At 38.4% G+C, this 22224-nt stretch overlaps 2 protein-coding genes across 2 annotated transcripts in view; both read right to left on the bottom strand.

The window, feature by feature from the left end:
* Nucleotides 1-22224, bottom strand: part of LOC133987421 (L-rhamnose-binding lectin SML-like) — a 277548-nt gene that overhangs the window by 111739 nt on the left and 143585 nt on the right. The window lies entirely within an intron of this gene.
* The window catches only part of nphp4 (nephronophthisis 4), a 164583-nt gene that overhangs the window by 58120 nt on the left and 84239 nt on the right, over nucleotides 1-22224 (bottom strand). The window contains exons 11-12 of the mRNA XM_062427444.1: nucleotides 18968-19002; nucleotides 4730-4867 (exon numbers count right to left, since the gene is read on the bottom strand). Coding sequence (XP_062283428.1) covers nucleotides 4730-4867; nucleotides 18968-19002 — 173 coding nt within the window. The remainder of the gene's footprint in view (nucleotides 1-4729; nucleotides 4868-18967; nucleotides 19003-22224) is intronic.

Consider the following 22224-nt stretch of genomic DNA (forward strand, 5'->3'; position numbering starts at 1 on the left):
CAGAATGAATATTTACTTGAATGGGGATTTTCTGTCAATGAAATTCTTTTTTCATTTTAATTAAAACTAAATTAAACAGCTTTTTAAATTCATTTTAATGTATTAATTAGGGGATTACAGACATGTAAAGTAAAGCTAAAGTTATCTTCTTTTGCTGTTATGTGACGATGATCCATTTTCAACACAACACTACCCGTAAGTGAAAAGTTAAATGCCTTTAAAAACACGTCTTGCTAATGTTTTGACTTTGAGGCATTCTTGCATTTAATCTGCTTTTCAGTTTCTCTGTTTAACAATATCATTACTTGTTCTCCATTATTGCCTCCTTTCTACTTAACAATATCAGCTATTTAGGAAAACAAAACAAAACTCTTAATGCCTGTGGACCAGTTCAACATTTCCATTTTTTTGTGACAAACATTAATCCCTTCTTCATTGTCATTGAGAGACACCCAGCTGGAGGGGCACAGATAATTAGCTAAGGGAGTGATAATGGTGTCATTTTTCCAGTCAAGTGTTTTTTTCTCCTGGTCTTTGATACATGTGCACGGTTCAGCTGGCCTATCAGAGGACATGCGTGGTTGCGCATTATGGGTTTTTTTATCAAATATGCTGGTAATAACCTCGACCAAAGTCATGCTGCAACATTGGTACAACATGCACATGCATGTTCCTCTTCTGATAAAACAGCCTGCAATTTAATAACCTAAGAGGATGGCATTGCGTGGTGTAGAAGCCTTAGCATGTCTAAAAGGCTCCAAGTAATGGCTTCATACTGAACCTGCTGCCATCAAGCCTACACTGCTTGATGACATATGAGTAACTGCTTTTCATAGGCAGGTGTCCCTGACCTGAACATTAGGGACAAGGACAAATGAAGGTTTAAACAATAAATTCTGCAAGCTGATTTAATAACTCAATATATGCAAAGAGAATATCATAGAAACACACTTACAGCACTATAATTCAAAACTGATGGCAGCCAGTTTACTAGGGCTATGTTACTTACATAGACAACGTTAGTGCACAACTTTAATCTTGACCGTTTTTTTCAATGGCACTATAAAAATCCAAATGAGTTTTCCACAGTATCAGCTGCAGAGAATGAAACAAGCAAAATATTAAAACAGCTTCAGGATATGTCCTTTAAAGCATGTCTGTGTAACTTCTGAAAGACAAAACAGCACTTTCATTCTCCTATAGAGGGGCAGGTTGAATTCAGGAGCAATAAAAAACGATTTACTCCATACATTATTCAAATGTTTTGCAGCTACAGTCTTACTTGGTCTGGTGTGACCATTAGCTTTTGGTGGCAAATGTTTGACCATAAACATTATGTCTTAATTCCAGGCCATGGCCACAATGGCTGCTGTCTCACTTTAACTCTCTGCTAGTCTGCAGTTTAACTCCCCGAGCTGTTATTTTATGATATCTACATATCCCTCAAGGCCGAAGAGCACAACTGCATTTCAGTATTTCATTAAAAAGTGAGTGATTGATCCATAAATACTTCAAATGAAAGAGCTGCTCCTGACAAACATTAACAGAGACCAATTGTTGCTCTATTTTGTAGTATTCCCTCCTCCTGAGTTTTTAAAAAGCTTTTTTTTAACAAAACAAAAATTGGTAAAACAGAATAAAATCCCCAGTGCAGAAATTCAAAGGTTAATTCTAAAAGATACTACAAGAAAATGTACTAATTTTACCTCTAATTTAGAGGTTAATTTAGAGGTAAAATTAACAAATCTAACATTTCAATATTATTTCGGTAGAGCTGCAAAGAAGTAAGAACATTAGTTAATGTTGAGTTTTAGTTTTAAAACCTCTCTAACTCTGATAGTTGGAACCCGACATGTACTGTTCTTGTCAGATTAATCCTCACCCAAGGGAAAAAAAAAACTGATGAGACAGCATGTTGCCACACACAGAGTTAAATTTAGTAAGTATCTGTAAATACATCAAGATATGAACAGTCTGTAAGCATAAGCAGATATGTACATATCTATCATATTTTAAGGTATGGGTCATGAGCCACAAACACTTCTAATTTCATCTGTACCTGTTTATCATATTTCAGGATAAAGATAAACAGATTTAGGAGCTGGGTGTTTGTTTGTTTTTTACTTTTGACTACCAGTGTAGCTATACTGTAGATGTAAATAAAGCATATAAGTTGTTCTGGCAGTTTTTCCACAGCGTGACCTAGTCATGGTGTTTCAAAACCAAATTGAATTGTGCCTTTTTTAGCCATATTGTGCTTCTGATTATTTTGTTATCTCCAGTAAGCCTGATCCACAGTTCCTGGATTATTCCTGCAATATGATTCATAGCTTAAGCTATATGGATTTTGAGCATGAAATATGGAGAAACCCATTAAAGCCGCTGCTGTCTAGTTGGAATTTGAGCAAAGTCCTTCTTAGTTGTGCTGAGGCGTACAAGCAGGTGGACTGGCTAGGACAGCTTCCACGACCTACTGAGATAACAAAGGGAATGAGGAATTGTAAAACAGCCCATAATAAAGAGATACTTTCAAAAGGCATCACAGCATGAGCAAAAAAAGGCAGTGATTCACTATGTGTAAATGGGATGTTCTATAGCTGTTTAACTGCTGGACTAAGATTTAATCACAGTTACTGTTTCTTATTGTGTCCAAATCCAGAATTCATCATGTCTGCAAGGGGCCTCAAACAATCTTTCTGTTCACATGAAGATGAACTGTCCTCGTGAAGAGGGAGGTAGGAACAAAGGGGAAAACTCCATATATCAGTTCATCTTCATTCCAACACCTCGTTCCTGGTCATGAGCTTTAGGTCAAAAGCAAAAGAAACAAAGAAAGAAAAAGAAAAATAAATAGCATGGTCACAAACAACCAAAATGAGTTTTATTTACTGAGTGTCTGGGTTCACCCTCAAGGAATTTGGAGCAGTAGATGCTTTTTCACTTTGAGTGAGGTGAAAAAGCATTTAAGGTGCTCATCTGATAAAAATGCCTCCTAATGCCTCCCTATTAAACTATTTCAAGCACACCCGGAGCAGAACTTGAAGCAGACCCAGAAACACTGGAGGGATTATATTGTATATCCCATTTGGCGTGGGAACACCTTGGGATACTACAGGAGCAGTTGGAGGAAGTACTGTAGCTGGGCTGAATCATTCAGAAAAGTACTCAGAGATGCATTACAGGTTCAGTATCTCTGCAATAGTCATATCCATGGCAACAATTAACATCTTAAGCGCAGTCTCTAACTGCATTTTATCCCTTGGCAGCCCAGTGTCCTTGCAGACTTTATGTGATGACAGTGAGCACTTTAGACACTTTAAACACATACTGTACAGCACTGTAGGAATGACACAAGAGTCCAGTCAGAAAGTAAACGTTGGCCATTTATATTCAGCCAAACTTTTAATTGACCTGCAGGACTGTATTTATTTCCCAAAGCTGTTTGTTACACACCATCAAACAAGCATGAACTGAACTGAATTCTTATGCTGTTAAAGGGATTTTTTTTTTCTCCATGTCAATGAGACAGTACAGATCATAAGGCAACGTGCAAACTGATCTTGATAAGCAGGAAAAGATTCAGAGTTAATCCCAGGATTATAGCATTTTGATTTATCCCCATCCTGTGAGATTTTACCAGTTTCTTTTGTGCAGCACGCCAATTTCTAAAATATATGCATCTTTGTGGGTGAACATGGTTCATATTAGCAAAGACAAGGCAGCTTTCAAAGGCAAATAAACTGGGGGGGACAGGCTAGCCTTACATCATTTTAAGAAATTATTAGGCACATTGTAGCTGATTTGTTCATTTCTTTTATTCCCTGGCTGGCTGCAATGATTGAACTTTTTTCAGATGCATAAAGCTGGTTAGCAGTAGACCCTGTCGGATATATTCTCAGATATTATTTCGATTATCTCTGTGCGTATTCACTGGGATGTATGTGTTTTCAATTTGACAGCACTGGATAAAAAAGCATTTGCTAAAAAAACAACATCTTCTGTTTGGTTTGACCTCCTTGGAATGCTATTTCATGGTCATGTTGGTTTTGTGGTTTACAAAAATGTCCACTAAATGATTTTAAATTACCATATCACCCAGGTCTACAGACAAAAACAACTGTTGTAACCCTGACTGAAGCCATTAATTACATTTCAAAATGGAGGTGGATACGGAAATGATGCAGAGAAATTTAGAAAAAAAGGTAAACCATTAGTAGGACAAGGTAAATTAATCATATTTTCCCAGGAGGCAAAATATAAGGATATGCTGGACCCTGTATAGCTTAATACAATTGAAATAGCCTGTGTAGAAAGATTTGAAAAGCTAAGTCAAAGGGGAATGTTTCTTTTGATTATAAAGATAAAAAAGGAGCAGCTCCAACACCTCCAGCAGCTCTAGTACCTCCAAAAACAAAGAGTGTGCATGGCTGGAGTTCAGTTTAGAGGTGTTGTGTGTGTATGTGTCTCTATGGGTATGAGACTGGGAGCAGAGTGCTGTAAAGGTGAGTGTGTCTTTGAACTCATGGAATGACTGTCTGTGTATCCTTGGGGATGCATAAAGGCTTACGAACCATGTTGTGTGTTTTTGTGTTGCGGTGGTTGAATGCGCACCTTGTGTGTAATTGCCTCTATGAGTCGCCTTTGCCTAATGCTTGTGTATTTTCCTCAGCATGTGCGTGTATGTGTTTTTGCTTGTGTGTGTGTGTGCATACGGGGGTGGAAATCTTACGACATGTGACAGCTGGTGGGCCGATGCCAACGGGGAAGGATGAAGCAGAGAAGGAAATGACTGTTGCCACGGTAACGCTGAGCTGGAGTGGCTGATAGTTGGGTAGCGTGAAGTAGCTGCCAGCTGAGACAGTGAGAGCTGCAGAGAAACAATGCAAATGATTTGCTGTTATTATGATTATGAACAACAGGGCTCAGGAATATCGTTTATGCCAGAGAGACACATGTGCCATCTCAGATGACAACAACAGACCATTACATTGCGTTGGCACTTACAACCATTTCTCACTCTTCAACGCTGTCAACTGAACCGCTCGTGGTCAAATAAAAACTGTTTGTCTGCAAGACTTCTGACTGAAAACAAAAGAAGATGTAGCCCATGATTACAGATTTGTGGTTCCAGTTGTGTGGAAGATTCCCTCTAGGCAAGTTGTGAGACATTAAGAAAATACATTGCTTCAAATAATCTTTGTGTTCAGATTTTCTGCAAAAAGTTCCATTACATAGTATAAAATTAATTTTTAACTCACTTAAAATAAAATAAAAAACAAAAAAAATGTATATCTATTCATCTTCTTCTTCACTGAAAAATCCAGAAGCTATGCACGTTTATTTCAAAAGTGTAACAACTACACATACACACAATATGTCTCCTATTCTAATAAAAGTCCTTTCTTTGTGTATATGTACTGGTGTTTTCAGGGCTCCACATTACACTTGTACACTTTGCATAATAGACCATGATTGGCAAACGACTTGTGAGGTCACAAAATCTTATTTATAAATGCTTTTCTTAAACGAAAATGCCCCCTTCAATAGATGAACGTGACATCACATAAACCATTCTGCACAGTGAAGCTCAAACAGCCGAGTGATGAAAACATGTTTTTGAGTAAAGGGTTATACATGGGGGGCAAACAGATGTATCAGTCACTCCCTATTATGGACTTTTATTACTAATGAACTATAAGAGAAAAACTGCTGAGCATACTGTTCAAGTAAGGCTGAGCAGTACAGCTGAAGTCAAGACTGTTTAAGCTTGAGTGCAATACTACTGCCTCTGGATGAACAGTACAGAACTTGTATAACACTAATCATGAATGAATGTACGTCAATACTCACATAGTGGCTGGGAATTTATTAACCTCAACAGCATCAAGAAGCAGGCCTTTGTTTGAAATAGGATAATAATAGGAGACTAGACCTGCATTCTTAATCTAATCTAATATACAGTTTATATTTTTATCATATTTTAGACAGAAGTTTCCCTGTTTTAGACTCTTGTCATATAACCACTGGTAAAACCACAATGTGTTGTTATTACACTTTTTTAATGCAGATTTAACCAAAAAGAATGAAATAGTGAGCTTTGTAGGAGGCTGGTAGATGGATTTTGTTACCATTGGACAGATCCAGGCAAGCTGTTCTCCCCTTTGACTGACTTCATATTTATTGTACAGACCTGAGAGTGATATTGATCCTGTCATTTAACTCTTAGAAGAAAAGTGAGTGACTGAACATTTTAGTTCCATCAGTCCAGCGAGTCATGTCATACTCACCTCTCTGCTGCTCTGACTTTCTCTTTTTAATAAAAAATACTTTTTCATTCACTAATTGTACTTTTCCATTCTTCCGATCACCATTAAGCTACTGTCAATGAAATATAGTATTTAGGGCTAGGAGATGATAAGGCAGAAAGCAAGGATTTAAGGTGAAACAGGAGGTGCTAACTTTTACCGATAGCAGCTTAACACTTATGGGAAGTATAGAGAATTAGGAACAATTGATTGGTTAAAGAAAGCTTTGTCTCCCTTTAAAAGAGAAACTCTGTTATTGTACTAGTCAGTGCTGTGGAAATGTACATTATGCTCAATTTAATATTTGAGTTATAAAAGTGCATGTAATTTGTGCCTATTTGTGCCAGCTCACTGTATTCACCAAGCAACTTCCTTTTATGTGAGGTACTTTGTACTATTCAGAAATGGGCTCATATTCTATCAAGTCTATCCTAGAACTACACTCACATGCCCATATGTACATTAAATCATTTTTCTGGCTCAGTGATTATTTCTCCTGGCCATACTGCCCATGAAGAGAGGCTATCTCAATGCGTTGTCAATATAACAGATGGAGGACAAAATATACAGCCTTTGTTCTGTGTGAAAATGCACTCTACATTTTAGCTGAAGATAATATGAGGCTTCAGCAGTCTGCATCAGACTAATTGCAGTGATTTGTCTAAAAAATCAAAAGGTGATTATTTTCCAAAGTGAGTTTTTTAGGTATAAAATACCTTCCTCATCGTGTTTTATCACTTACTTGTTGTAGCTTCAGAAAGCAAGGTATATGCTGTGACTTGAAATCCCCTCAATATTTATAACACACATGAAATAGGAGAGTCTAAATGTTCACTGTAAATTTGTAATGAGTCTGCCTAATGACCCCAATGTTCTTGTGAAAAAGTACACTTTCCCAAAAAGATTTCACATGTGAATTCCTTTTAATCTTCACCATTTTCTGTTATCTGGGTTAGATTAGCAGTGGCAGCAAACTAAGAGGATCTTAGAAGTCCTTTTCCCAAACCACCTCCAGCTCCTCCTGGAGGATCCCGAGGCATTCCCAGGCTAGTCAGGATATGATATACCTCTGGCGTGAGTCTGCCTTGAGATTTGCTCCCAGTTGGTTGTACGTGGGGATATCAGATGCTGGAACCACGTCAGCTCTCTATGCATAAGGGATGCAGTTCTGCTATTTCAGGATATCTGAGCTCTTCACCTTGTCCCTAAGGTTTAGCCATGACATCCTTTGAAGGAAACTTATTTTGGCCTTTTGATCATGGGAATATCTGCTGAACATGGCTGACAAATCTGACAACCACGTTCGTTTGACAGATGTTCCAAATGTGAGTGACTGGAGTGTTAATGATTTTAATTATAAGGGCTGCAAGACTTTGGTTTAGTACAATTTAAGTGACAAAAAAGATTTGTCACATCCCACTGGGGAATAGGGCAGTATTTGCTGCCCATTTCATAATCTAGGCTATGCTAACTACCAGGAGACATAAAACACATTGCTCCCTATGCAGTAGATATTTTTCTATCAGCATCAAACATTTGATTTTTCTAAATCTGGGAAAGCTGAGTTTATCTTTTTTTTTTTTTTAACAGACAAACAAAGCTTCAATGCTAAAAACTATTATTGGGCCGCATGTGGCAAATATTCCTCAATAACCTGAATGTGCCTTTCAGCTGGCCTCATCTAACAGGCTGTATGTAAGCATTATTGAATCTGCTGGGGTCAAAAACAAATGGCTCTCTAGGACACAATAAATATTCTGTATTGAACTATATTGAGTAGTAAAAGAGGAGATGTTCAACTTTGCTCCCCCACTGATCTTTTGGACACACATTCACTGATTCGGCAGTGCTTGTGAGGACATCATATTGATTTACATTCATTCCATTGGGCCTTAAACTCGATTAAACATTCCCATGACCTCTTATTCCATTAAGAATAAAATTTTAAAAAAGGAAATGATCACTCCATGCAGACTCAATGTGTGTGTGCGTGTGGCACACGTAATGTGTAATTTTTCATGACTAACTATAGTTATAACTAACTAGCTATATGTATGGAGCATAAGGAAACACTAAGTATGTGACTACACTGTAGCTGTGAGTTGAAGAAACACCTCAGAGAAATAAGAGCTGCTTTGAGCTGAGATTACTTGAATATATTGTTTAATGGCAAAAGATGCATCAGTAACTGCGGTATCCATAGCAACAAGTGTCAAACTGTTCCTATTAAAAGCCATAAACATGGCTTATCTGTACTTTCTTTAAGTTCTGACAGCAATATATTCTGTCAGCTGGTTCTATATATGGATTGAATATATGTGCTGGTTAAACTGACAAGGCTGTATGTTTTTGATGATAATGGAAATATTCTACATGGCAGTCCATGTCTGGTCTCCTTGGAAACGTTAGGATCTCCGCTCAGTTGAAAATAATGCTCTGTGGGTTTGAATAATGTTTTTCTGCACAGCATGAGTTAGTAATGACTGACACAATGGCAGGTCAGTGAGGTTGAAGATGCTAATTTAACCGCAGCCTCTGGACTAAAAGTAGCCACATACACTTCTCCTCAATATACAAGACATCATGCGGGGAAAGTTGAGTTGAGGCAAGAATACTTATCTAAACAGCTCAACATCCTGTTCATTAATTTGTTTCAAATTTATTTTCGTTTATTATTTTTAAAATGTTTTTTTTTAACAGCTTTGGTTCTCTTTAAAATCTTTTGTTATGTCATGGACTAAGAGCAGTGTTTTAATTGCTGGATTGCTGAATTAAATTGCTGGAAACCTGATCAGTGACCTAAACATTGTTAAACAATATGTGCTGAATATTGTTAACAGTTAATTCATTAATTTGAATCATGCAAAAAAAATCATCATACACAAGCTGTGTCCCAATTCAGGGGCTGCATCCTTCGAAGGACACGGCCTTCAGGGCCTTTGCGGCCTTCGAAGACCGCGTCCTTCTGAGGAACCTCCGAAGGATGCATCAACCGTTGTTAAATGAGACGGTCTAGCCTTCGAAGCATTTCCTGGTTGCGTCACCAGCTGCGTCACCAGCTGTTCCCGCCCATAAGACTAGAAAGACACACACAGAAGAATGACACAGACAGAAGAAAAAACACACAGAAGTATAAGACAAACAGAAGAAAGAAGACAAAACGAAGAAAAACTCAACGGAAGAAAGAATAATTTTAAAGCCATTATTCCTATTTAAAGTGTTTTTAAGATAGTTGTATTTGTTGTAATAATTGTATTATTGTTATTATTATTATTATATTATTAGATTACAATTCTTGCCTCTTTCTTAAAAATTCTTAGTGACATGGCAGCCGTCTATCGAGTCAGCCCTGCAAACCCACTTGATGGACAATGTGGTGGACAGTGGAGACCAGACCCCCAAACACCCTGAATACCAGATGATGTCCCACTGACCACAGAAGACACCAGGGTCTTTATTGTGGCTTCCCATCCAGCCCAGCAGCACTGCCAGGGACTCCTGCTCAGCCTATTACATTATTTTTTATTTGTTATTATTTATTAATTTATTATTTTTAGTATTGTAAATAATTTGGAATTGTAGTAGTGTTGTATTTAATAATAAATGTTTTGTTAATAGTTGTAAATAATTTTCTAATAATAATCTGTAAATAGTTATTTCTGATGTAATTTTTGTAAATAGTTAAATGTTAAGACTGTCCCCTTGTAGAGTTTAGTTTCATCCTTTGCTAATAAAAGACAATATTAAAGAAAATATTAAATCCCTTGTTGTTCCTGAACAGTAGCACTTTATGCCGTTTGCTAATCCTGTTATAAATTGTACTTAAATTGTAAATACTAAATGGAATAGACAACGTGTAACAATTAACAATATTTTTATTTTATAACAATAACATATAAAAACATAAAAATGTATTAACAAAAACAACCATTGTTCTTTTCGCGGGACTGAACATAGATATATATAGAACACAGTGTTCTACATATATCTATGGGACTGAACAGCGGCGCGCAAAGGATCTTGGGATATGGATATGCATCCTCCAAAAAGAGGGAAAATAAGGCCGCATTTGAAGGCTGCGTTTGAGGAGTCTTCGAATTGGGACAGCCTTTGCGCTGCGTTGTGACGTAATCGGCCTTCAAATGCGTCCTTCGAAGGATGCAGCCCCTGAATTGGGATACAGCTACAGTTGTCAAGGCTGTTTGCTGTGGCGCTCTCCAAGGTGCTGATCCTGCTAAAGGCAGCAGCTAGGAGCTAGTCCAGAGTTCATTACTGCTATAATTTAATCATTGTTTTCACCTCATTTATTTACCATATGTTCCTCATGTCTGTAATGATACAGCAGGAAAGTCGATCAGTGTCTGATCCGTTGTGGATATCCATTTGCTGGCAGACAGACACCCTCAACTTTACAGGACTATTTAAATAGCTACGTGTATTGCCATAATTGGGTCAAATAATTAGACAATTTCATGTGTCATTAGTGTGATTAGCTAATAAAAGAATATCTGATAAATATTATGACTAACCATTATATAATTTTTTTTTTTTAAATATGGTGTACGCAATAATAATGTGTCACATTGTAATCCTTTATTTAATTGATTGCATGTTTGTGTGCTGCTGTGTGCCCTTGTGTGTAACAAGCAGAGTGTATGGGTGTTGTGCACATACTACTATCTTGATAACGCACCCCTTAGAATAATAGTGAAATACTGCGCTGCAGACATCAGAACAGTTTTTTTTCGGTCAATCGTTCAATAGCTTTCTGCTGCTTCAAGATAGCAATTTGCCAACATTACGCCTGACCAACACGCCCATGGGTACTCAGATGGGTGCAAGTGTATTTACTATTTTAAAAAAGTGGGTGCTGGACATAAAAATTACTGCGTTAGTCTTAAACTAGCAAAGACACTTGAATCATGTTAGGTGTCCCTTTGCGCCAGGTTTAAAACAGACTCTTAATTGTTGGGCTGAATTAGGTACTACTGCAACTCACATCAAGCAAGACACACATTCTGGTTGTCCTGAACACCAATACTACCTCTCTAATTACCTCTCAAGTCTACCATTTGTTGACATGTTTTTGTGGCATGATAAAGTTTGGCTGGAGTATTATTTCACAAGGAATGGTACACTTGCTAAATGTCACTAAAATAGAGGTGACGCAACAGATTTTAAAGTGGTTTGACTCACAAACAGTCTCGGGGTGGATATCTTTCTTCATTTACTCGTCATTTGGTCACTGGCAAATACTATGTAACCCTTAAATGAGCTGTTTTGGTTGTTTTGATCAAGATGTCCTCAAAATTCAAAATATCCTAAAATGTCAATAACAGTGGGCTGTCACAAGTCAGTACTCAGCTCAGTATTGCTGAGCTTATTATGTTTCTCACACACACACACACACACACACACACACACACACACACACACACACACACACACACACACACACACACACACACACACACACACACACACACACACACACACACACACACACACACACACACACACACACACACACACACACGTGATCTCACATTGAGTCACCACGTCCTGCACACAGAGGGTGTGAAAGACACCAGACTCACTCTGCATGTGGGGATCTCACACACACGCACGAACACCGGGAGAATACGCACAGCAAGGCAATTAGTAGTGGCATTGCTGTGGCTGCCAATGTTCTGAACTCAGCCTGTTTGCCCTGACAGCCAAGCAGATCATCTGTTCACATTCTGGCTCCATGGGACCTGCATGTGTGTTTGCGTGTGTGTGGGTGAAGGTGTCCGAGGCAGTATATACTATATGTGTACATGTAAATTGGCTTCTGTCCTTTCTGAGTGTGAGACAGACATGTCTGTGAATGTGCATTTGTCTGCTTCCTGACTGTCCATGTGTGTGTGTGTGTGTGTGTGTGTGTGTGTGTGTGTGTGTGTGTGTGTGTGTGTGTGTGTGTGTGTGTGTGTGTGTGTGTGTGTGTGTGTGTGAGGGAGCGAGACTGTGACATGGAGTCGAGCTCATCATGTGCCTCGAAGAAAACGAAAGAAAATGAGAGACAGGTGTGGTTTAAAAAGGTGGAGGATTAAGACGGAAATCCAGTGGAATAGATGAGGAGATTACTGGAATGAAATATTGAGAACAAAGGTGCAGGAGTCAAGCACACAAAAGAGGAAAATATTAGAGATGCGTGAAAAAGGGGGAATATTGAGTCAATGTGTGAACAAAGGCGACTGGCTGCGAGTAAGGACGAGTGATAATTATTTTTGTTGAGAGGGAAAAAAGTGAGGACATGCAGGACAGAATGAAATGCTACAAAGAAGAAATGAAGAACAGTGTGATGAATCTCTCGTGAATAATTACAGCTAATAATAGAACAAATAGCAGCTGGATTTTGTTATGAACTGGACAGTGTGGGAACTCTGCAGACGTCACTGGACCTTCATGAGTCTGCTGGGGCTAACATTAAGCTGGCTGTTGATGAGCAATATAATACCTCCAAAATGTTGTCCGGCTGTTCAATGTGATTTTACATTTTCTATTTCTACATGTGTTATTATAAACACGGAATATTTTACATGTAGCTGTTGAGGCATTGTAGATTTTCAGAGGCACCCTTGACAGATTGTAAATTAGAGTAATTAGTAAAGTAATGCAATCAATTGTTTAATGAGTAATTTGTAATGACTCGTCATTTCCATTTTTCGAGTAACTTGCCCAACACTGATTGAAGTTAAAATAAAAATATAAACTATTACATTTTGAAAATTTCAAAAATGATTCATAATTCATGCTGAGTCTGGGACAAAAAAGGCAAATGCCTACATTTTCTACAGCTTTACTACTCTTATTGACTTATCCTGTTGTCAAAGCTGCTGTGCGTAGTATTTTAATGAGCTATTACAAGTATGTTGATGACATATGTTTTTATTTATGCAGGAGAAAATTGGTACAATTTATGTGATTCTTACAGCACATTCATCTCAGTGCTCCTAGGTCAGATCTGTGCATTGCTATCTCCCAAGCTGTCATTCTTAACACTACCACTAGGTGGTGCTAAATTAAGAAATGTTCAAAAACCTACACATAATACCTTTAATATTTGATTGTCTCAGGTCATCCTTGTACCCTAACGGTTTGGTCCGTTAGAACAAATGTGTTCAACTGTTCACTGCAGCATTACGTCTTTGAGAGCTGTATTACTAACATTAATAGACATTATTAACATTAATGGATTCCTGCTGTTTATTCTGATTCCCTGAATATTTTTTACAACACAGGTATCTAATATTTTATGTTGTAGCTTTTCTTCTAATCTTTCTCCTGGTTGACTGGACTAGAACCCAGCACACACTTTTCAGTAATAGTCAGTTTACCTCCCCACAGCACCATCATCAATTGGCCTTAAAAAATTACCTCTCAGCACCTGTTTGCCAAAACTGAACATTACAAGCTTCACAGATAAAAAGGTTAAGGCCAGGACGGCAATAATGTCCCTCTTTATATCTGCAGTCAAAACCAGTTATCATAATATTAATTGGATATTTTGCATATTTCACTAACAGATGGGCAGTGACACCTCTACATCTTGTGAAACCATTAGCTATCTCACTGTTCCAAGTTATGTGTCAGAATTCAAATTCAATATATAGTTTCCATTCAGATTTTCCAAATAACTTGCCTTCGTCCCCCACACTGGTATAACTATGCATGAAATGTAGCTAATTTAACAAACACATACATAACAAATATCTGAAATATAAAAGCTCAAGATGTTAAAGTATAAAAATCAATCTTTACCGAATGAATATTGAGTGGCAAATTGATCTAAAATAGGTTTTCCCCAATAATGATAAAGGATGTAATAAGTAGTTGAGCTGCAATCTCCAAGGTGTGATTATCATAAGACAAACACCAGCATTAAAAGAAATCCATTGCAATTTCAGAGAAAACAATTTATGCTCTGTTTAACCCAAAAATAAATTTGTCCGTAGCTCACGTCGATTTTAACTGTCAATATTTACTTAGTGGCATGAAAATGACTTTCAACTAAATGATTATAATGGTTTTCTGCTTTTCTGGTCAAGACAGAAGGATTTATACAGTACATACCAATGAAGGCTGGAGCACTATAATTGAGTCCTGCAATAAACATTACACAAACCAAAGTCCTGTTTTTATGTAAAGATATTTACAATACAAGGATGAGGCTCTAGCGTATCTGTATAACAGAGGGCTGTAAAAATGAGGCTGAGTGAGCCAGTACCAGCTGCCAAACCGCCCTCTGCCAGCAACAAACATGGCCTCACCTCCGGCCCACTGACTACACGACCACCTGGGTCAACAGAACATGAGCATAACCCTGAAACACAGCCTGATGCGAGAAATCATTATCAACACAGACAAACAAACTCAGCTGCTCTCTCAAATGCTGGCTATAAATACCACAGGATCCTTAGCATTCTGCACCCCGGCAAACAGAGAGTGTCAAGGATCAATAATTTATGCAAGCTAGAGAAAGTTGTCAGATCCAACAATGCCTACAGACAGAGCCGGAGCGTACGGCTTGTTTTCTGAGAGGGATGCTATTGATTAATCAGCATTTGACAACCATGTTGAAGAGGAAAGAAAAAAATATTGTCGAACAGGGAAAATCAGTTTGGGATTGAGACAAATGTATTTTTATAACAATAACTTTGAAGGGTGGGAGACAGTGAGACAGGGAGAAACAGAGACTGTATTTGTGAATTTTGCAGCAACACTAGATGAGATGAGTTGTAGGGTGACTGCCAATAGCAGTGGCATGGATTCACACAACGATTTCTCTTTCTGGTTCATTCTTGTCTGAAAAGTTCTGGATAGTCGTCAGGAAGGAAAGAAGGATGGAAGGATGGATAAACAGGTAAGATAGATAGATAGATAGATAGATAGATAGATAGATAGATAGATAGATAGATAGATAGATAGATAGATAGATAGATAGATAGATAGATAGATAGATAGATAGATAGATAGATAGATAGATAGATAGATAGATAGATAGATAGATAGATAGATAGATAGATAGATAGATAGATGGATAGATGGATAGATGGATTTCATGCACATTTCTGCTCTGTTTGTGCTGAAACTGATTATTAAACTGGATACAGCTGCTCCTCTTAGTTAAGCAACTGGTACTGACAGTACATTGCTTAATAAGTCTCATAATAAATTGAGGGATAACCTATATTTTATCGTGATGAAAGATTCGCAAGTGATGCAGGTCTGTTATTATTTTTGCTTACTTCTAGTCTTGCACATGAATCCCAAAAATACATTTCAACCCTGCATGTTTACATGAAAACAAAGAAAACTATAAAATATTGATACAACCCCAAGCTTGAAAGAAATTTTATTTTGGGTCATCTTGGTCAGTTGTACATCCGGTATACACAAAGCAGCAGAGTTTGCAGTCATATCTCTGGCCACTGCATGAATGGATGTCCAATATTCGCTCTCCTTTAACTCTGTTTTTCTCTCCACTAACTCCTGAGGGAAATATCTGACTCTTTTAGGCCGCTAAATGCTCCACTGTACACACCAGCTAATCAGTAACTTCTCTCTTTTTTGGTGCAGGAGTGTACTCTTGCTGCTGAACACAAGATTGATGAGAAAAGTTTTTGCAGGGTGGACAACCAAATAAACCAAATAATAAGAAAACATATTGATTACTGTAATTTAGCAACTATTGAAAGAAGAAATAACACAGTCTTTCTTTAACCAATCATAAATTGAATTTGTAAGTAGTAGGACAGAATTGTTCAATTCTACACAGTCAGTGAAATGCATATTTCACCTTTGGTGCAAAGTTAATTGCTCCTTTGAAGAAAATGTGGTTGAACTTTAACCCATGAACTTTAAAATATGACAGAAAAGTATGCTAGATTGCAGTAGAAATGCTTGACAGAACATCTAAGAAATTCACCCAAAAGAAAAAAAAGATAAAATGAATCATATATTTTCTGTTAAAATAAATTCTGCCTGTTTGGTAGATGAGATGTTTTGGGAATTACAAGTTGATAAAAGACTATACGTGCAGGGTGGTACATCCTCTCAAGTACCACCATTTACTAATGTCATCCCCTAAGAGCTGTCTAGTATGACCACTGTAGACTTTTATTAGCCTTTGGGAGCTGCCCACTAGCAGGCTTCCACCGCCCTTGCTGCTTAATCAAAATGAGGGTCGATTTGTCGAGTTCATGGGTGTAGAGCTCCCACAGCTCCCAGCCCCGGTTGGTTCAATTTAAAATGAGTCGACAATACGGAGTGTGGCTCATTTTGGCCCACAGAGCTAACAGTGAAACTGAGCTGATCTCTCTCCTCCTCCGCTCAATGCTTCTATGCCACTGTGTGTGTGTGTGTGTGTGTGTGTGTGTGTGTGTGTGTGTGTGTGTGTGTGTGTGTGTGTGTGTGTGTGTGTGTGTGTGTGTGTGTGTGTGTCTGGCCTCATCCTGACAGAGAGAGCAGCATCCATCACAACTCCCGGTCTCCATTGGCACTTCCTCTCAAGCTGAGGGATGATGGTAACGCCCCGCAGCTTAGCTCAGCCAGGATGAACACACACACACACACACACACACACACACACACACACACACACACACACACACACACACACACACACACACACACACACACACACACACACACACACACACACACACACACACACACACACACACACACACACACACACACACACACAGTAACACTAACTGCTGGTATATGTTACGTATGGTCGATGTGGATTTTTTTTACTAAGAATGAGACATGAGTCAGTCACTGTCGCCCACATCTGATACGATGGGCGGATGATTATGGTGCAGTTAAATTTATTACAGTTATTGTAGAATTGATCAGCACTATATTAGTTGCCTGTGGGCAGCCGCTAACATACACTGATGCTAATGTGACATTTAATCTGATTTGATACGGCTAGGCATCATTATCGTTATCAGTATGTCTTTTATTACCCAACTTTCATGGTGACTTTAGTGTTCCATGATGGACACACACTCATATTCGCTCGTCTTTCAACAAGAATAACATTTTTCAACAGGCGCACTCCCACACATGTCCATTTTATGATTGCCAAGCCAGCTGCATACATATTCAGTAAAAAAATGACTGCGGGATATTTTGATAGACCCAGTCAGTCAGGAATCTTTTAAAGGTGAGTTAAAAGATTAAGAGAATAAATAATGATGCCTTTCGTTCTTGGTATATAATACATTCTTTCTTTCAAGGACTTGACCTGCAATTTCTATTAGAACACATACACAGCATGACTGTGGTATAGTTAAGATGTATGATCTTTGTCTAAAGAGCACAGAAGGGCTGTATCCATGTAGGAGGAACTGCTAAAGGGTTGTCCTGATCCTGTCATCCAGCCAGGAAGCACTCCAGGTGAGCTGTTACCTACAATCCATGAAAGTGTGTTTTCCTTTGAAAAGTACAGACAAGAAACACACGGCATTTGCACACTCAACAGGTTTTTTTCTTTTAGTCAGGAGAGCAGAAGAAAAGACTAATGTTTCATTGCTAGGTCATGATCTTGTACAGGAACATAAATCTTACATTGTGTGAGCAGACCATGCAGCACGTATGGGTTTTTTCTATAGAAGAGCTCAATAGCACACACCAGCTCTGTAGAATTAAGCCTATATTCCTTTTTTTTAAATAAAACTTAATTTACACTGTATAGTAATAACACTTCTAATTTACACCAGAACAAGAGGTAAGGCATTTGCAACGTTCCATTATGCACATGGAATGTAAGACCCATCTGAATCTACACTGAATACATTATTTCTACAGAACTGTGCTGTCAAGGATCAATTTGTGCATTTCCTGCTGAGTTCAATTTGAATCTTGCTTCTATATGCATGAGTAAGTGAAAGTTGTGAATCTGGCTGCATGTAAGAAGGCGAATAATGATTGTTACCAATTAATCAAGCTTTTTTGGTTAATCTATTGCTGGAAGATGTAAAATGTCATTCAAAGGTTATTGGAGTCGATATGTCTTACAATGACTTAATTAGTAATGATATGAAAGCTATGATGCCAAATAGAGCTGTTTTGCTTGATAAATGACTTAAAGGTTTACTGATAAAGTGACGATCTCTAATTCAAAAGGGTTCGCTCAAACACACAGAGCATTGTCACTAACTCTGCAGTTACCCTCAGCTCCACAGAGCCTTTTTGCCTCTTTTAGCTCATTGTTTTGGTTTTCTAGACTACAAACTCCTCTCTCATTAACCCTGTTTTGAGCTGCAGCTGACAGGTGCTCTCACAGAAAAAAGCTGATAACTGATAATGCCCACTGCATACACAGGCGCACACACACACACAAAAAAATGGATGGTTACAGAAAAAAGATTGTAGTCACGCACAGGCAAGAGGAAGCTGAGTGGTGAGGCTACATGGACCCACTGACAGCAGGGCTCTATTTGTTGAGATAGAGCATCAAAGGCAGCTACGGTACAATGCTTGAGGTGTAGACTCGCTTTTAGTGAAAAAGTTGGAACTTTAGACAAAACCTTTATGTCATGGCGCGCTAGCTTTTTTTCAGGTCTTAACGTTAACAGTACAGTTGAGAAGGTGACAAGGTGTCTTACCCCGGGGCCTTGAGGTGATCCTGGAGGAGAAACTGCTGGAATGTATTTATGTCCTGAAAGAAAAAAAAAGAAAAAAGAAAAAAAAGGTGAGGACAAAAAATTTGATATACACTGTGTTAACTGTGAACTGAAAGTGTAAGTGTTAAGTCTAGCGCTTTTATTTATTGTTCTGGTTGATGCCTTTGTCTGAGTTTCAATTAACTATGTACCAATAACTCCAGTTCACTGTTTGACAAGCTCAATTGACAACATTGTATCTTCCCTGCACTCTGTGTACCAGGCAGCACTGTAAATGTCATAGCATGGTTAGACATTTAATGTGATATTAGCTTGTGAGAGGGAGCGGAAGTCTACAGCAAAATGTCATCTTTCTGATTGCTTCTCTGTTGATTGGATTTGCAGTCGGGTGGCATCCTCAGGTATTAAGAATATACTGTAACACTGATTACTGAGAAACTTCAGAAAAGTAAATAAGTCAGCTGAACGCTGGGACACCAAAACTATTTACAATCAGAAGCAAATCTATCCAATTTTGCACAGATCAGGAGCCAGAGTTGGATTTAGATGTCACACTGAGCTTAAAGTCTAACAATGCTTCCTGAGGTTTCTGGTTGGTAGCCATGGTAATACTGAAATGAAAGGCTTTCCGGCATCTCTTTGTCCTCCTCTCCCACTCTTTCTCGCTCTATGTGCTGGGCATGACTGGCCTTTTGGAAATTGCTTCATTTGCCTGGGGTGCCTTACTGTAGCTCCCATCTGCTCCGACTACATGCACACAGAGTGGACACGGTGCAGGACTGGCTGGCTCTCTGTCACAAATGTGCTCTGGCATTCGCCCCCTGGCAGCAATTTTGTTTTTAGGACTTTCCGTTTTCTCAACGTTTTACGTCTCTAGACCGTGGAAAATGTGTTTCACCTCATTAGCTGAACTAACGTGCAATTGGCTGTTTATTCATGATCAATGAGGAGCAGTCTTGACAGCTGAGCAAACTAGCAGACGTATGAGAGGCAGATACAAGTACCTATATGTGCATAAGATGCCAGAGATGAAGGAAGAATACATTTAAATATGTAAAGATGATGTATCATTAAAATGTATTAGTGAGCATCTGTGTCAAAACAAATATCTTCATATTTCCTCCTCTCAGCTTATCATTAAGCACAAATAGTGATAGAATCTGGAGCTAAATTATAGATTAATGAAAATGTACAGAGGAGAATTTCCGCCCCTTTAACTGGAAGTCATGTCGATGTCCATCATAAATAACTTAGAGCTTCATTCCGAGAGCACGGGTTTGGCCCAGTGTCTTGTTTCTTTCTAACAAATGACTGAGTTGAAGGGTTTGAAATGCAGAAAGTTCTTCTCATAATAATAAATATGCATGCATCAAAGACACAAATTACATATTTCAGACTGGTCATGAATTTTAGATGTGTCTAAATATGCTATCTGCAACAGAATGCAGCACACTTAGGCACACAAGCGCCACGCCCCCAAACACATACACACACGCACGCACACACACACACACACACAAATATACACACACAAATATACACACACACACACACACACTTGGGGAAACAAAGTCAAGGATGATTAAGGTGCTGAAATCAAAGAATGACAGAGATCCATGATATCCTTCTCTGAACACTAGCCCAAATCATTCAGGCTTCTTGTGTGATCCTCTGAGAACACTTGAGCACTGATTAAAATGTCATTAATAGACTTTGCCAAAAGCCCTCACTATATATCCATGGAGAAGGCCCTGATCAACGCTATTCTTCTCTCCCGAGATAAGTTAACAGCATCATTAGGGGGGAAATCATCGAGTATACGGTCGGGGTCCACTCAAGTTCTTTTTGCTGTCACTGGGATTGAGTGGCTGTGTGTAGTGTTTACTACACTTTTAATCAATTCACTGACAGACACTGAGCAAATAAGCTGTTTGGATTTCAATAAGAGATACAGACAGTGGCACATCATTTATCTTGGGCTGTGTGAGGGATATGGAATATTCAATCAGGACTTTGTTCCAGTGGGAGGCCTCTTTTGAGCTCGGGGTTCAGAAGTAATATTATGGATGGCCTGTCTTCTCAAGAAAAACAACAGAACAGGCCTACAATTCAGGCCAGCAAAAACAACCTATAGTTATGTTGATGTAGCGGCCCTAATTATGACCTGAGGAAGTGATGCGATTCAGACCAGATCAATAACGTGACTTGATAAGATGATTTTGCCTTTTTAGGAGGAGGTAGAAGGCAAATAGTGGACTCCTGCAGGAGCCCGCTTCCTATTTCCAACCACAAGTCAGGACATTTAAAAATCTTTTTAAAAAGCCTGGAGTTTACTGTTGCCATGACGACAAAGGTCACCTAATTTTAAGGAACTATTAACCACATTTGCAGAGATCATTTCCACCCCGACCATGGTCTTTCTCTAAACTTAATCAAGTGGTTTCTGTGCCTAAACCTAACCAGACCTTAACCCCAGCGTTGTCACAGCAAATAACATCATCATTGTTTAACAGTGCATATTACATTCCTATGGGTCAGATGGTGATGGTAGTAAACATAACTATAGGTAATTTTTCTGCCAGCTGAATTTTAGACCTATACTGTTTAATTATGAGAAATGTGTTGACTATGGAACGGGCATGCTTTATTGGGAACAGTGGAATAAAAAAGCTCCTCTAAATACATTTCTTAAGTGTACACCCCCTGAAAATTTGAAAAAAAAGAGAAAAAAATCACTGCCCTTACAAAAAGCAAGCAACAATCAGTTACACGCATGGTTAAGATGACAGCTGCTGATGTGTGAGGCTACTACAATGTTTTTCGAATGCACACTGAAGCTTTGCTGATACAATAATCTCACTGATATGGGATAACATTATGTCATTGTCACTGGGTGTTATGTAATTCATTCAGCGAGGGTATTTTAAGAAATGTGTGTCGTTTGCTTTTACAGCACACAACAACACTAATCCTGTGTAGCCAGACCTCCATCACATTATGTCTATATATAATAGGACTGGAGAGCAAAAGTTGGTTAAAAAGCTGTGGAATGCCTCTGCTGCAAAGCAATGCTGCAAAGCAATACAATTACATACACTCAGGAGAACAGGACCTGCCTTATAAAGCAGGATTGTGAAGTTTCAGTAGCTGCATGAGTAAAATACAAAACCCTTTTTAATCTTGTTTCCCCAGGTTTATTTATCCCAAACGATTTTCTTCATCTCATATATCTGTAAACT

Source organism: Scomber scombrus, chromosome 10 (assembly GCF_963691925.1).
Source record: "Scomber scombrus chromosome 10, fScoSco1.1, whole genome shotgun sequence".
NCBI classification, from domain to species: domain Eukaryota; kingdom Metazoa; phylum Chordata; class Actinopteri; order Scombriformes; family Scombridae; genus Scomber; species Scomber scombrus.